This window comes from Pituophis catenifer, unplaced genomic scaffold (assembly GCF_029215685.1).
Source record: "Pituophis catenifer annectens isolate HBS135680 unplaced genomic scaffold, rPitCat1.0.hap2 SCAF_7, whole genome shotgun sequence".
Taxonomy (NCBI): Eukaryota; Metazoa; Chordata; class Lepidosauria; order Squamata; family Colubridae; genus Pituophis; species Pituophis catenifer.
This window is the reverse complement of record NW_027256887.1, coordinates 51,119,745-51,134,296: the sequence shown is the minus strand read 5'-3', so window position 1 is coordinate 51,134,296 and position 14,552 is coordinate 51,119,745. Positions and strand designations below refer to the sequence as shown.

The following is a 14,552-nucleotide window of genomic DNA, read 5'->3' as shown; positions in this document are numbered from 1 at the left end:
AAAAAGGGGAAAAAGGGAAACAGTTAGGCCAAGCCAGCCTGATGAAATAAAAAGGTCTTGAGAGTGCGGTGGAAGGCGCGTAGATCCGGGATCCTCTGTATCTCCGGGGGGAACTCATTCCAGATAGTAGGTGCCCCCACAGAGAAGGCTCTCCCCCTGGGGCATGCCAGTCGATATTGTTTGGCCGACGGCACCCAGAGGAGCCCCCGTCTATGAGAGCGTACCGGCCGGTGGGATGCTACTGGTGGCAGCAGGCAGTCCCGTAAATAACCAGATCCTAAGCCATGGAGCGCTCTAAAGGTGGTAACCAAGACCTTGAAGTGCACACGGAAGACCACCGGGAGCCAGTGCAGCTCGTGCAGGAGAGCTTTTATATTGCTTTATATTAATATTAATATTTATATTAATATTTTATATTATATTGCATTTTTTACTTTCCACTCAACACCCAAAAGATCCAACTGGTCCAGAATAGCATGTGAACAATGACGGGCAGGTTTCAGTTGCCACATTTCCTTCTGGGTTAGGGTTAGTGTTCAATTCAAGGGGCTGGTTGTCACCTATAAAGCCCTACATGGCATATAGAGCCTGATTACTTGAGGGAACACCTATCTCCCATAGTATCTTTCCAGTAGATTCATCTGGCAGAGTTGGCATATTCCAAATTCCTTGATTTAGGCAAGACATCTATTGGGACCCCAGAAGTGCACCTTCTCTGTAGCAGAATCTGCCTCTGGAATGGTGTTCCTCCCAAGATTCAAACAGCCCCCAAACTGGTGGTGTTTCAAAGAGGCCTGAAGTTCTGGCTTCTTACCCAAGCTGTCGGTGGGGCTGACTGAAGCCTACTTTTAACTTGGGTTGTTTTCTCATTTCTACCCAGTTTGTTGTTCTGCCATTTCTCCCCCACCTTTGGTTTCTTGTAATTTTCATGAGATTTCATATTTTAAACAATTTGTAAACCACCTAGAGTCAATAGGAGTTGGGCATATAAATTTAATTAATGATAAAAAATAAAGTCAAAATGTATAACTGGGCCAATACTATTTCTAAAAAAACAAATCATTCTTGATATTAGGAGGATTTTATCAGCTTCTCAGTGATTTTATGGTATAAAGGAAACTGTGGCAAATGATCAGCATTTACTTTAACTTTATGTTCTTGCCTCTTCCCTATTCTTTACTGTTTATTTGGATTTCAACTCTTCTTTGGTTTTTGATTTAATGGGATTAATAAATGAAATTCAGCACTGCCTTTACCTTACCTTTTTAAATTCAGCCCAGTTTTTCATGGAGAAGGGGAGAGTAGCAGCATAATTTTAAAAAAAATTACCTTCAGGCTAACCAAACAGCCACTGATACAGCTTCTCCAAGACTATCATGCAACATGTTGAAAATGCATAAAATTGTAACATTAAGAATAATTTCTATGGTATAGTGGTTTATATCCAGGTGAAAAAAGAATCAGCTTCATATTTTTATAAAAGTGAAAATGTTACTTTCTTTTTTCAAATACTGAAATATTTTTAAATATTTTAGGGTTTCAAATTATAACCTAAAAGAATTTGGATGAAAGAATACAGATGTGGAGATTCTTTTTCTAATATGTTCTGATTTATACCCTTAAATTTTCAGTTCATCGCCAAACCATATTATACCTACAAATCAGATTCTACTTTGAATTTGAAATTCTGTCTGCCATTTATCCTATGATTTGCAGAAACCACAGTTTACTATATTCTTACAATAGTAAACTACAATTTGCTGAGAATCATACAAATAGCAAGGAAAGGAAGCATGCAAGAAGGATGGAGTCTATACGTTCATTATATGTTTTAATCTTCCAAATCATTCAAAGTTTGATTTTAGCACAACCTATAAGCCAAACCATGCAGATTGTAGGGATGCATGTCCCATATAAGTAATTGGGAACATTCCTGAATCTAAATTACCTCATGTTCTTTCAGTTGTTCTTTCCAAATCTGTTCTTCCTTCAGCAGTTCCTCTTCCATCACAGTTTGTTGTTTCTGTACAGAATATAGACTTTTGTTGCCATTATTTTAATTATGGTAATATTGGGATTTAATTATTCTCTGGAATCAATATATTATGCGGTCCCATTATAGTGGAATATTTTTATTTCCATTGATTTCAAGAGAAGAAAAATAACATTTCCCCTTTTTCCCATACCAAAATCATATTGAAATATCAGGATTATATTTAGTGAAAAGAATAATATATATATTTAATTTCTTCTCAATCCTTTTATAGGATTATATCTATAATTTGAATACATGAAAAGAGTAAGTAAAAAGGAATATTAGGGCAGGGACAGTAGGTATGGCACGCTGGTGCACTTATGCACTTATAATGCTATAAATAGAAATAGATTTTGCAATCCAGGCTAATACGCAACTAAAAATAACATTTGTGAACAGAATCCCTCATTTTAATGAAGAGATTCTATTTCTGCATTGGAAGGAAGGAAGGAAGGAAGGAAGGAAGGAAGGAAGGAAGGAAGGAAGGAAGGAAGGGGTCGCATTTACAAATTAATTGAAGAATTACTCCAGAAAAAGACAGGAATGTATATATGTAGGATTCCTGAGCCCCAAATTATACAGTTAAATATTGCAGAAATTATTTTTCAAAAAGCAAAATTATACTATCAAAAACAGAATTTCCTCAAAATATTTTTCAAAGGCATTTACAGATAGCAAATGGGTACTTCAAATGGAGAAACTGTAATTTCCAGAATATATAAATGCATATCCATCAATTCTTTGTTATTCAGTCACTAAGTCATGTCCAACTCTTTGTGACCCCATCCATCAGATCATATCTCTGTAAATTTATTTATGCCATTATACAAAATAGTTTCTGAAAACTATGAAGTTCTGATTTGTGAAGTTACCAAAGATAAAAAGATCCTTTTTGTATTTATCAAAAAGGTGGTTGCTTTTAAAAATCATTTCAAATTTTTATCAGTTTTATTCAAGAGTAAAACTGCAGTACATAGGTTAAAGTATTGGACTATGAACAGGAAGACCCAAGATTTATGTCACTCTCAGACACTGAAGTTTATTGGGTGACTGTGGGCCAATCACTTTCACTCAGCCCAAAGTTGTGGGGCAAATAGGAGGAGCTCAACACCTTGAATTTATGAGGTCAGTATTATAAAAGGTAGGTCAGTATTAAAATAAATAATGCTGACAAAGAATATTTAATCAGTGACTAACACATTAGAAAGAATCAAAACACCTACACAGGCTACATGTAGGACTTGCTACTAACAGTATCCTCAATGTATTGTGTTGATCCTTATGAAGCTAAATTGGTAATACGGATAGTCTTCAACTTACAATCATTTGATTAGTGACTGTTCAAAATTACAACGACACTGAAAACAGTGACTTATGACTGTTTTTCACACTTACAACCGTTACAGCATCCCTACAATGATGTAATCAAAATTCAGATGCTGTGCAATTGGCATGTATTTATGATAGTTTCAGTGTCCTGGGTCATGTGATCCCTTTTTGCAACCTTCTGACAAGCTAAGTCAATGGGGAAGCCAGATTCACTTAAAAGCCATGTTACTAACTTAACAACTGCAATCAATCACTTAACAACTGTGGCAAGAAAGATCGTAAATTGAGGCAAAACTCACTTAACAACTGTCTTACTTAGCAATGGAAATTTTGGGCTCAATTGTGGTCGTAAGTCAAGGACTACCTGTGTCTACATATATGTGGTAGAATGTCGGCCAGAGTCACAGGAGGGAGAGGCTCTTCCCTAAAAAGCCAAAAGACAAACATGCCTGGAATCTTTGATATGGCTAAAGAGAAAAGCTTTACTCCCCTCAGCAGTTTGCAGAATATATCTAGTAATTATGCAGATAATTGCTTTGGTTTGGCAAGATTTCTGTCTAAAGGCAAGTAACAATAAAGAAACTACTTTGAAGCAACTCCTTGTGTTGTTCTTGGTTCCTTGGGTCTGATAATATAGGGAAAAAAATGTTGACAGGCTCAAGAAATCAAAAAACTTGCAAAAATAAAAACCTAAAGGGATAAATATCTTCAAAATTGCAAAGAGGACTGAACATGCTCAGTCGGTAGAAAATCTGACTGTTCAATGAAATAACAGGAAATAAAAGAGATATATCCTGAAAGGAGCACTTCACATGGTAATAGTTCATTGCAAAATCCAGTTGCTATAGTTTATATAATATAACCTATAAGTATAGTTATTTTATTCTAAATATATTACCGCATTAAACATTTCTAAGTTCAGCCGTTCATTTTCAAGTTCTTCTTGACGTAGTTGTCGTCTTTGCTTCTCTTCTTCATTTTGAGAGATTTCTATGTCCTTCTTAGCTTTCAATTGATTCATTTTCTCTTTCAATAGTACTTTTTGCTGTTCCAACCAATACTGATACTCCTGCTTGCACCTTTCTTCAACTTCTTGGAAACTAAAGTTGATGGGTATGTCATTGGCATCTAAAAGAATAGATATAAACATAAATATATGATTTTCAGTAAAAGTATATCATTAATTCATGATGATTTTAAGGGATTTACATGCATTAAAATAAAAAGGCACTTACTGTATTTCTATCTGTGTTGATACATTTTAACACTTCCCTAAAGGCTGCATTAGAGTTGCCTCAGACCACAAGATGGGTTGCAAATAAATTTGACAATATAATAATCATTTGCAAAACTAAATAGATTTAAATTTAATAAAGAAATACATTTAAAGATCAATTAGGATAGTGAACTTGGTGCCCACTATTTCTTCAAAGTGCCTGGAGGTAAAAGTAGCCTTCGGAGACCTGAAAGAAAGGTGTTCCCTAATTCTGATTTAAGACAAATTCAATGCAATTAAAACTTGCTTGCATGTTTGTTTACCTGTCAAAGAATAGCCATCAGCTATATTGTTGGAAGAAATATCCTGATTGGTTTTTAATTCAATAGTATTGTCTGATAACTCGCTCATCTGCTCCTCATCTTCTATTTCAGATAATACCTAAAAACCAGCAAAAATTTTGAATCTTAAAATTAGGAAACCTTAGTACTCCATAAAATGATTTTTATTGTTTAGAAAATAAAAAACAGGAATTTTTTGTTATAAAAGAAAATAGCTGTTAGAAAAATAGCACTCTTATGGCTCAATTGTTTGGTAGAAAGAAGAGTTGGGTTCAGCTCCCTTATTCTTCTTTGTGAACTGCTGGTCAGAGATATCATTCATTTTCTCACAGGGACTTTTGTGTGCAACCCCAACAGCTGGATCTGCATAGGCAGTGCGGGATTGGTTTGCATTTAAGATTTCTTAGTCAGTTAGTGGCATCTGATTCAGAGGTGGTATTCAGCAGGTTCTGACCAGTTCTGGAGAACCAGTAGCAGAAATTTTGAGTAGTTCAGAGAACTGGTAAATACCACTTCTGACTGCCCCCCCCATCTATTCTCTGCCTCCCGGCTCTCAGCTGATCGGGAAGAAATGGGGATTTTGCAGTAACCTTCCCCTGGAGTGGGGTGGGAATGGAGATTTTACAGTATCCTTCCCCTGCTACGCCCACCAAGCCATGCCCACAGAACCGGTAGTAAAAAATTTTTACTCCCACCACTGATCTGATTAATGAAGATTTTTTTCACACATATAAATGTAAAAAATCCCACCAAAACATTTATGGCCTAAAATGATACACTAAACTGCCAAAATTTATCTTATCTTATGATAATATGTCATGTTTATTAACCAAAAGGAATGCAACTACATTTTTTAAAATAAATACTGATAAAATAGTAAAAACAAAATAATTATAAGGAGCTGATGTACATGTATATATATTTCCTCTCACAGAAAAATTTATAAATGTATGTGCAATCCTATACATCTGTTTCAGAAGTAAACCACATTAAACATGTAGCTAATCCAGGCTAAAAAAATTAAAACAGGGTTTATTGGTTGTTGGTAGATATTTGGTCGCTAAATGTCACATCTGAATTTGGGGAGAGGCTGAAGGATCTATGAAACATGTTGGTGGGACTGGGTTTTAGAGTGAAGTGTTAGGGCATCATTAGCTTTTTAACTGTTTTACATGTATTTTACCCCTTGTAAAATTATTTTCTTCTACAGTTCATACTAAAATGACAGAAAATTATAACTTTCAGCAGACATGAACAAAGAGGGTTCTGGGGACCACTAAAAAGGACACAGAGGTCACAGATTACCAACATCTGGCTTAGTGTTATGAGAAAGTCATAAAGTGATAAAAGGTGGGAATATTTAAAGATAACAAAAAATATGTACAAGTTTTAAAAATCTAAACAACCTTTAATAATCTGAATACATTTTACATTTCTTCCTACATCTGCATCCTAATTTCCAACTAAAAATTATTACAGTATACACTATTTAAATAAAAACAATTTAAGATATAAATATTACTTACACATTTTATTCAATGATCTAAGACTGATACTTGTCAGTTCAAATAATTTCTCTTAATTGTGTGAAGATTAAATATAAAAAACTTAATTTATACAATTCTATTTTGGGTACAAATAATAACTTAATGGCTGACTATATACTCAGAATCTAGAAAATCCAAATCTATGATTCAATTGTTTCCATCTCTCCCTAAAACTAAATATCACTGCAATCATTATCACCCAATGGATCACTATGTGGACAAAGAATTTCACTGATACAACAGTCTTTTCTATTCTAAATATTCTCAAATACGTGGACATGAACTTCCAGAATTCTTGCTAATGGTCATTCTGGTTGATGAATGAGGTTGAAGTCCACAAGAAAAGGAGACAATTGTCTTTTCTATACTCAATTCCTAATTAAAATCAGATTTGTGATTGTCTGAATAAAACATACTTCTGAAGAATGAAATGCCCTTAGATGATGTAGCCCCAAATATTTAAAAACCAAAATATTAAAGAAGCTTATCTGGTAGTTAATTCCCACTGAACTAAGTTAGGCTCTTTTTAGCAAACAAAGAGAAACTAGCTATTAATTGATCGTGTAACTTAATTTTAAGTAAAAACAAAAACAAACCTCTAAAAATGTACTGTGCAAAGATTATTAGCCCTTAAAACATCTGTTCAATACTCAAAAGCCTCAGATTCATGTTTCATGCACTGTTTCAAGCAATAAGAGTTTGCTTGTTCAGATTCAGCTGAATGATTTCTTTTCACCAACATAATTTGATTACAGGATAACATAAATTGGTCTCGCTGAATTTATTGCAATTTCACACAGTAGAAAATATTAAAGTGCTATAAAATAGGGCTGAGGGATAAAATGGTGCAATCATGTATTTTTAAATATATATATATATATATATAATACCCTTTTTTTCAGTTCTTCTGGATCTTCATTATATTGAGAAGCTAATTCAGCTAAATATTCCGAAGCATTGTTAGGAACAATATAATAGACATCACCTGCAAATGAAGAAACTGTTACTCAGACTTTAAGACCACTCATTTTAATTCCTGAATATTCAGATGAAACATTTCTTGCAAGTTAGTTAAATTTCTGATGAACATAATTCTATATCTCAAAGATAACAACATTAAACAAAAATGAAATACGGTACTTCAGACAGTTTCAGGCAATCTACTTATCACTTTCTTCCAGGTAGACATGCTTAGTATTAGGGTGTTGGTGTCGACCCAATAGTCTTTAAACAACTGCATTTCTAATTTTATATCACTTAATTAATCATGAACTTAGCAAAAGACAGACAATCAAAAGCATCCCTTCAAACTGCAGGATTGCCAAAAATCTCCCAGGACTTTCATCGTCTAACAAACAACAAAATGAGAGAACACAACCCCATTCTCCCTATTTTGCTGAAATAGTCAGTCTATCTGAAATTATTATTCATTTTTCTACCCCATCAAGTCAAAGATTATAAATACCTCATACCAAATCAGTTTCTCTTCTTTAAAACACATTTTAAAATAATACAAATACTACAGAAAGATATACTAAGAAGTCGAAAATTTACAGTTAATTTCAATTTACAGAAATCAGAAGCACTAAAATATTTTCAGCGTTCTCCTTCAATAGGACTTTTTTCCCCCTAGCATTTTCGTTCAAATACAGGGTTTGCTTTTTTTTTTATTTTCAAATAAACCGAGTGTTTATTTATTTATTTATTTATTGGTTCGATTTATATGCCGCCCTTCTCTGGAGGCTCAGGGCGGCTTACAATGCGTTAAGCAATAGCCTTCATACTTTTGTATATACCTGCTTAGTAGGGCTTTTGCCCCCCCACCCCAAGCGATGTTCTTTTTATACAAAGTCAGCTTATTGCCCCCACAATCCGGGTCCTCATTTTACCTACCTTGGAAGGATGGAAGGCTGAGTCAACCTTGAGCCTGGTGAGATTTGAACTTGCAGTAATTGCAGGCAGCTGGCAGCTACGTGCTACTTAACAGCACTTTAGGTGGCTGCGCCACCAAGGTTCCTTGATCCATTGGTTATGACATAAATTGACTGACTGACTTGTTGCCCAAGCCTGATGTTGTGGACTAGCCCAAAGTCATCCAGTGTGCTTTCATGCCTAAGGTGGAACTAAAACTCACAGACTCCTGTTTTTTTAGTCTGGGGCCTTAACCACTAAACCAGACTGGTTATTATTCTCCCTTAACAGGACAAATTAGTTAAATATTATTCTTCCTCACTGTCCTCAACGCTCACCAGCAGTTTTCTTCCTGGAACCCAGTTATTGAGAAAATAGGTATGCCCTAACATGTGATCACTAGACAGTTCAGCAGAAATTATGCAGTAATATATTATTTTGTCTCATAATATTCTGCTTCAGAATAAAAATAGTGGTCTATTATTTGTAGAAATATATATTACAATAGTTGAATGTAGATACAAAGTAGTATTACTTGAAGAATTTTTATAGAATATATTGCATATGCATATGAAAAAAACACTTTGCTAAGTCACTACTTACTTGAGAGTTCAACATTTTCCAAATCTTGCAATAGAAGCTTTTCTGCATTTTGACTTCTGCTTCTCACAAAATCTAAATACTGGAGAACAGATTCTGGTAATTCTTCTGGAATCTAGATGTAGATTTTACATTATATAAAATTGACAGTTACTACTATTAATTATGCTTAAATTAGATTTGCCTTCAACCTGTCCCTACATGTGCAAGATAGAACTAGAACTTTTACAGCCAACATTTAGTAGCTCTGTTAGATAGAACAGTAATTTTAGAAAGTTGAATTAGCCCAATCTATGCTGATAGTTCGAAGAAAAAATTGATTTACTCTCTTTTTAAGATAAAATAAATTACTGAAGGGAGTACAACTAAACTTTTTAATAGTGCACTTTTAGGCAAAGTCAACCATTTCATCTACAAAGATCCCAAATATATGATCTATGTATATTGACTCAGAATTCTGTCTTTAATTCATATATAGATAGCCCAAGCACGTGGAAGGCCTCTGTAGAGCCCGCCATGATGTCCAAGCCTTTCCTATCAATTTATATTCCCCAGCTCTACCCTTCACTTCTTTGGTGGCTGTTGGAATGCAAGTCTATTAGTTAATTCTGCATGCAGAATATCAATCATATTTCTGAAAGCAGTATTACATTCTTCTGGGAAAGAAAATGAGTCAGGAAAGAAGTGTGAGAACATTCTCTCATACCCTGCCCCCCAATTGCTGCAGATTCTAAATAGCTCCCCAGACATCACTGTGATTCTCTCTATTTGAAAAAGATTACCTACTCTGAGTTTTTTTAAAAAAACACAAGGATATTCTCCTCTTCCATAGGGAAACAAACAATCAATTTAAATAAGATTTAAAATGGTCCTTACTGTTGCCAAAAGAGAAATAAGCATAAATATATTTATTTAATTTATTTGCCACCTATCTTGCCATGGGGCTACTCTAGGTGGCTTACAACAACAACAAAAATGGAGAAATGAAAAGAAGTGTAAGCATAAGAAGAGTAAACTAATGAAACAATAGAATAAATAATGAAAAAGAAAACAATGACAGTGATATGAGAATAAAAGATGGATAGGTGGGGAAGCAGGGAGGGAGGAGTGATATCAATCCAGTAGCCACCTCTAGTCTGGTACGCCCCCTTTGAGGCCAACTGGCAGAGCCAGGTATTCAGGCTCTTATGGAAGGCTAGGAGGTTGGAGGTAGATCTCACTTGGAGAGTAGGATGTTTCAAAGAGTAGGTGCTATGGCAGAGAAGGCTATTCTTCTGGATCCCAATAGTCAGAGTTCTTTGACTGATGGGATCCGAAGTAGGCCCTCTCTGCCAGCACGAATGCGGTAGGTTTGTCCTAGTGGGACAAGTCAATTTATCAAGTAGCCTGGATCTATGCCATTAAGGACTTTAAAAGTCATAACCAATACCTTGAACTGTACCTGGAAGCAGATTTGCAGCCAGTGCAGATTGTGGAGCAGCGGTGTAATATGGGCCATTCTAGGACCCCCAAAGACTGCTCTTTCTACTGCACTTCGAATCAGCTGAAGCTTCCAATTCGATTTCAGGGATAGCCCCATGTACAGTGAGTTCAGTAATCCACATGAGAGATGACTAGAGCTTCAGTTACTGAGTGCAGGGAGTCAAGTTCCAGGTAGGGTCGCAGTTGGTGTACAAACCAAAGCTCGACAACGGCTCTCCTAGTCATGTCCACCCACCTGCTCTTCAAACAGGAGCCATGAATCCAGGAGAATTGGATCTGAATGAGATAGTGCAATCTGTCCAGAACTAAAGATGATAAAAACTCAAATTTTGAGGCTCCATGCACCCAAAGCTATTTGGACTTGCTAGGATTCAGATGAAGCCTGTTGTCTCCCATTCAGGTCCTACAGCCTCCAGGGACCATCACCTGTGACAGATGATCTCACTCAGCTGCTTTATATAGATGTTACATAGGAGAAGAGAAAGTATCAAGTCCTGAGGGATGTTGCAAGTGAGTGGTCAGGAAGATGATCTCTCACTCCCTATCAACACCATTTGGGACTGGCCCTGGAGAAAGGAGCTGAACCAGCACAAAATTGTACCTCCCAGCTCCAACAACCATAGCTAGCTTAAAAGGATACCATGGTTGATGATATTGAAGGCCGCTGAAAGGTCAAAGAGAGTGAAAATGGTGGTATTGCCCCCATCTTGCTCTTGCCAGAGATCATCTATAAGTATGACCAAAACTGTCTCTGTTCCATAGCTGTGTCTGAATCCTGACAGAAAGGGGTCCAGAAAATCCATTTCATCTAGGACCCCCTGAAGGTGCCAAGCAACCATCTTTTCAATCACCTTCCACAAAAAGAGAAGATGGGAAATTGGACGAAAGTTGTCAGGGCAGATGGAGCTGACAGTTTTTAAAGAAGAGGGATAACCAGGGCTCCCTTAAAAGGTCCTGGGAATACCTCCTTTTGCAGTGAGGAATTTACCACTGCATGAACCCACCCACTATTGGTTACCATCCTGGAGGTTTTCACCAACCAGGAGGAACAAGGATCAAATTCCTAGATTGGAGTCAGAAAAAAATAAATAAAAGTACATCTCTAAAAGGTTCAGAAAAGGGAAACCAAATTGGAAAACAAACAGCATTCTACACGAAAAGACTATATATATGTAGCAAGGGGGCTAAATAAATAAAACATGTATTACATTATTACACAATGCTGCAACTTACATATTTGTGTCCTTATGTCTGACACAAATATGTAATAGCTGCATTTGCATTATGATAAATGTGTGTAATCATTTAAGTGTCATAGTTTGTTGTACATGTTTCAGTACACAGACACAAAATGCTCTGTAAACTTTCATTTTATCAGTCAGTTTGTGAATGATATTCACACACAAAACATGACAGATTATTTTATAATGTTAACACAGTAAAATCTTTTTATTGCTCTTATTCTTCTGGAATACTTACTGTTTCGCTATCACTTGAACTTTCTGCTGATAAATCAGTGTCACAATCATCTGCTTCAGATGAAGAATAGTTAGTTTTCCTTAACTCAAGTTCTATTTCTTCTTCAATTCCTACATCATCATACACTTCTTCCATCCTTTCTATTGTAAAAACAAAGAATACATATAAATAAACAAATATCTATGTATGCATCTATCTACATCTATATATACAACTTATTTTCTATTTACTGTTATCTTTAAGCCTTTAATTACAAAAATCGTATTAAAATAAAAAGAACGTGTCTCAAAAATAGTGAATGTAGTGGTAGGAAAATAATTAAAATGGGCAAAATCTTAAAGTTGAGAGGTAATCGTTCTTGAGTGAATATTTAAATATTTATTATTTAAAATATTTATTTTAAATAAATATTTAAAATGCTCATTAGTTCATCTCCTCTCATATTACGTGTATTTATGTCTCTCTATGTGTGGTGCAAATGGAGTTGGAACTGCCATCTATTAATAAAATAGAAGCGTTCAAGTTTATGTTAAAGTAACATCTATCTATCCAATTTCAGGCTATCCAGATTTGAGGTGGCATGTGCGTAATTCAGTTAAAGCAATTATTGTTTCTCACGGTAACTATTACATTGGCATAGAAAAGATAGATGGAATTATCTAAGCTTTAGCTCAGGTTTTCAATTAACTCGTGCCTACCCTGCCCATAGAGTTCCGCTTTCTTCTAAGTGCGTGAGGACTACCAGTTCCATGGTGCCTTTGAAAAGTAATCCTTAAAAGCTTATTTGAAAGCATCCCGTTGAATGCTGGGAGTCGTAGTTTTGAGTTCTGTTTTCAGGTAAAGACTGCCCCGTATCATCACGATGCTTAAAAAATGTTCCATGACCTTTTTTAAAAAAATTGTAGATTAGAATAATCCCTATTCTCGTTATTCAGAAACCCTCGGTCTTTACTTGTTTCTGACGTCGCTAATCACCAACCTGATTGAGAACGCAAGACTTCAGAGCGGCGAGCTTCACTGTTGCAGGAAATGTAACCATAGTGACAGGAGACGTAGGTGGTTACGCCTTTGCTATGGAAGCCCAAAGCGACCGTAATAGAAAGAAAGCGAAGCGGCGAGTGGTGGAGGGCCAGTGGCTTTTTTGTTGGGGCTGAAGGCTCTGGGTTTTTGGAGATATTTCTACCCCTTTTTTGTTAATCAAAACAGACATTCGTTTTGCAATTTCGTGTCCTTTCGCGAACAGAGACCTTAGCCCGATTTTCGACTCCCCTGTCCCTTCCCTGTTGAAAAGCAGCTAGCCATAGTTAAGACTATTAGGAAACAATATCAAAACAATAGTTGATGAGCTTAATGTATGTAAAGCATTTTATGTCATTTCAAAGCTTAACTTTCAATTATTGGGATTTAAAAAATAATTTATTGGTTTTAAGAATGTTTATCTTTACATTAGTAACAGTTGGATAGAATGGATGGACCGATCAACCATAGTAGGAACATGTAAGATCTCTTTATCACTACCACTCCTCCTCCAAATATCTTTAAAATTAATCAGGCCTTCCCATAAAATTGTATTTGAATTCTGTAGCATCATTAAAAAAGGCAAATGAAAAACAGAATCCAGCTTCTACATTAAGTATGATCCTTCTGCTTACTTTTAGCTTTGATTAAGACACTGATATATTTTACTAAAAAAAAAAAATAGTAAAATTTTTAATCATATTTTTTAGAAAAACATGATACATTAAACTGAAGTATCAGTTTTTCAAAATGACCCTGATAATGTGGTGCAATTCAGGTTTGTTGGAACAATGAATAAGATGTTGTTAACTCCTATATTCAGATGCCAATGGGGGAAAAAATAATAAAGGGAAAAGAAGGGAAACTCTTCATAATAAAATATTTCTTAAATATCTTCATTGGAGTTTTCCTGGTGAGAAGCAGTTATATAATTGTATAATGAAATGTGATGATCATATGTTCTACCTGTAGCATCAGTCAGATTTTCAAGTATTAAGTCTTAGTATTCAAAATCTTTAGATTTCATTTGATAGAAACCAGACTTTTACTCTTGGGTGAGTACATAAATGCTTATAAAATTACATTTTAAAAAGGCAAAGTTACTGTATGCTCCATTTTCCATCAACCATCCCAGTACTGACCTCTCACAAGGTGGCAGCATTGTGTTATAATGCCTATCACATTAAAAATAAAACTAATTCAGTTACTGGCTTTCTTGTCACTGTATGATGCCCTTCACCATGTAAAGATGTGTTCAGAAGGCTGCTTTAACTTAAAAACAGCATTGTTAGATTAAAAAATAAAGAAAGTAGGAACCCTGTAGACTTCATTTTAAATAATTTTAAACTGCAACTATTTATATCCATTGGTTTATCGTAAATTGTGGGCAATTTTCTCATGCTGCAGCAGCTGTTGGGGGAAGGCATAATTTATGGTGCTCCTTATACAGCAATTTCATGTTACACGCTGACTCTTATTGTAGGTCTCAAAGAAGAAAATCAATACTACCTGAACAGCTAGAATGCAGTTTCATCATTGGTATCCTTCAGTCTCAAGCGACTATGGTATGGTGCTCTGGAAAGAGGTCCTAAAAC

General features: G+C 35.4%; 1 protein-coding gene across 1 annotated transcript in view; it reads right to left on the bottom strand.

The window, feature by feature from the left end:
- Nucleotides 1-12,972, bottom strand: part of LRRIQ1 (leucine rich repeats and IQ motif containing 1) — a 101,707-nt gene extending 88,735 nt beyond the window's left edge. The window contains exons 1-7 of the mRNA XM_070947349.1: nt 12,920-12,972; nt 11,941-12,080; nt 8,983-9,094; nt 7,359-7,453; nt 4,904-5,021; nt 4,263-4,492; nt 1,949-2,023 (exon numbers count right to left, since the gene is read on the bottom strand). Of these exons, the coding sequence (XP_070803450.1) occupies nt 1,949-2,023; nt 4,263-4,492; nt 4,904-5,021; nt 7,359-7,453; nt 8,983-9,094; nt 11,941-12,075 (765 nt within the window). The 5' untranslated portion in view covers nt 12,076-12,080; nt 12,920-12,972. The remainder of the gene's footprint in view (nt 1-1,948; nt 2,024-4,262; nt 4,493-4,903; nt 5,022-7,358; nt 7,454-8,982; nt 9,095-11,940; nt 12,081-12,919) is intronic.
- Between the last annotated feature and the right edge of the window lie 1,580 nt (nt 12,973-14,552).